The sequence below is a fragment of the Merops nubicus genome, unplaced genomic scaffold (genome assembly GCF_000691845.1).
Source record: "Merops nubicus isolate BGI_N331 unplaced genomic scaffold, ASM69184v1 scaffold12260, whole genome shotgun sequence".
NCBI lineage: Eukaryota > Metazoa > Chordata > Aves > Coraciiformes > Meropidae > Merops > Merops nubicus.
The window spans coordinates 58888-61252 of NW_008580926.1; the positions used below are offsets into that span (position 1 = coordinate 58888).

Consider the following 2365-nt stretch of genomic DNA (forward strand, 5'->3'; position numbering starts at 1 on the left):
AGGCTTACACAGTGCTTCACAGAATGGCAGAGCCCTGGCAAAGGGTCACAACAGAGGAACTGAGCTGAGAAAAGGCAGCAGGCTAGATCTACGAAACTGAAGAGGGACCAGTTGCCTCCCTGACCTGCAGAACCCCTCAAGTACCACATGTAATAGGGACTCAAGTGTGCCTATAAGACTTTCTGTCCGGGGACACAAGCACACGCTCTGAAGGGGCAGACACTAGTGGCAGCAGTTGTGCTGCAGTACACTCACTCAGCTTGGCTTTAAGGCAAGGCTCAGTGCTTGCATTAACTTGCCCCAACACAGGCTCCAGTTTGGAGCTGACCCACCTCTGGTGAACTAGAAGCATAGGCAGATCTGCTGGTGTTTGCCTGCTAAACACCATGTGGGTCTTCCTGTAGCTATGCCTGTGATATTCCTTTGGCAAACTTTTGGCTCAAAGACAGACAGGAACTACTAGAAACATAAGTTTATGACTAAGGTTCACAAACCAACCTCAGGGTGAGATCTGCATTTCTCGAAGGTATCTCCATAGATCCTACTTGGACTAGAAGAAGAGAATAGCTCTTTGAAGATCACGTAGAACAAACCACCTGTAACAGAAACAACAGCAATTGGAATGAAAACTAATCAAACCAGATGGAATTAATGAAAAGTGTCTTCTGATAAAGAATATAATTTTTAAACATAACCTGTTATACTAATTCCAATGAATACCACAATAAAATAGGTGATGTCTTTTCCAGCTTCTTTCACTGAAAAAGAGAGCAGAGAATGCAGGAGTTACAATCTTAGACAGTAAGACTTGCACAGCTTATATAAATGCTCAGTATTCTACAGCTCATGTAACATTCTGGCAGAAGAAAAAATTCCAACAACAGCTTCCATAATGCCTCATCATTAAGAGACCATGGAACATCTCTTAAGTTGTACTGGGCATGTTTATATTTCATTTCTAAGTTATCCTCAATAGCATTTGTGGCAACCTTGTTCAAAAGCTACTGTGTCCATTTCATGTTCTGTCTGAAGTACTGATTTTTAGAATGTAGTTCTAGACTGATTTTTGTTTACATCTAGCTAGCTATGTGACTGTGTGATCACATTAAGCAGTTTTATTTTCTATGTTCCTACTAGATGTTTTCAAGACATGGAATAGCACTTTTTGTACATATGAGAGCTAGGTTTTTCTTAAGAACTAATGAGGTATTTAGCACTGTAGTATGCAAGCCACCAGGTAAACCCCCAATCATTGAAATCCTTATGCAGAGAAAAGAAGTAAAAAAACAAACAAACAAAAAAATCTTATAAATTGCACACACTGAAAATAACTGAAAATAACTGATTTTATGAATTCTCAATCATGTGAACAATAAAAAGGAGGGGTAGCAGACCAAACTGTGTATTTGTTGAGATTAGTTTTTATCTGATTAGTTTTGATCTATTACTTTTGATCTTAATGTACCAGTAAAAGCATCAGTATACACTCAAAACAAAAAGGTCATATGAGACTCCTTTTAAGAAACTACTTTTTAAGAACTTGGAAAGAAACAACTCGTGTTTAACTGATAAGGTGTGCTTGTCAGTGAAGTACAATAATCACTTTACCTGCAGTCTTCTAGACAAATCTGGAGGAACTTCAATAATCACTTTACCTGCAGTCTTCTAATGAGTTGTGGGTGTTTCTCACAAACTTTTCCAAAGCACTTGAAATTTCCGAAGGTAACAGTAACCACTTTTCACATAAGTGAAAGAGACCCACCCAAATAACAACCATCCTATAAGGTCACTAGTGTCATACCCAGAACTTTTGACAGTTTTTCTGGAGGTAAACTTGTTTCAACAGCATCCAGGCAGGCTGTGCACGGTAGGTTTTCCTTTTGAAAAAGAAAGTGAGCGGCTACTACATCCTATTCCTGACGTGACATAAACACTGAATCAACAAGCTGTTTGGAAGAAGCCACATAATTTCTGTTCTGCTCGTGCAATGTGTACGCTGAGGAGTATCAACTGCTGCAAGCAGTATGATATGGAAAGTAAACGGGCTTGTTGGTTTTCTGAGAATTGATTTTTTTTTTTTTTTTCAAATTCCTGAGTTTCGAGGCTCTAACACCTCAGCTGCAGCAATACTTCTCTCCATGTCAGCCTCCCTGAGCGGTGCACAGCATTAATGCCCCTCAGGAGCGCACACAGCCCACTTACCTTTCCGAGCAGTCGACAGCGGGGTCTCCTCTTGGCGAGCCCTCTGCACGGACACGCGTTTGCTGTCGCCGCCGGGTTTCTCCGCTCCCAGCCCCCCCGCTTGCGTCCCGATGCTCAGCCGGGCGGCCCGCAGCAGCGGGGGCTGGTGCCGCCATCTCAGGCA

The 2365-nt window shown here is 41.9% G+C and overlaps 1 protein-coding gene across 1 annotated transcript in view; it reads right to left on the minus strand.

Moving 5' to 3' along the window:
• TIMM21 (translocase of inner mitochondrial membrane 21 homolog (yeast)) overlaps nucleotides 1-2315 on the minus strand; it is a gene marked incomplete at its 5' end in the record, with an annotated part of 5448 nt that extends 3133 nt beyond the window's left edge. The window contains 3 exons of the mRNA XM_008946211.1: nucleotides 499-596; nucleotides 696-758; nucleotides 2203-2315. Coding sequence (XP_008944459.1) covers nucleotides 499-596; nucleotides 696-758; nucleotides 2203-2315 — 274 coding nt within the window. The remainder of the gene's footprint in view (nucleotides 1-498; nucleotides 597-695; nucleotides 759-2202) is intronic.
• Nucleotides 2316-2365: the final 50 nt, after the last annotated feature.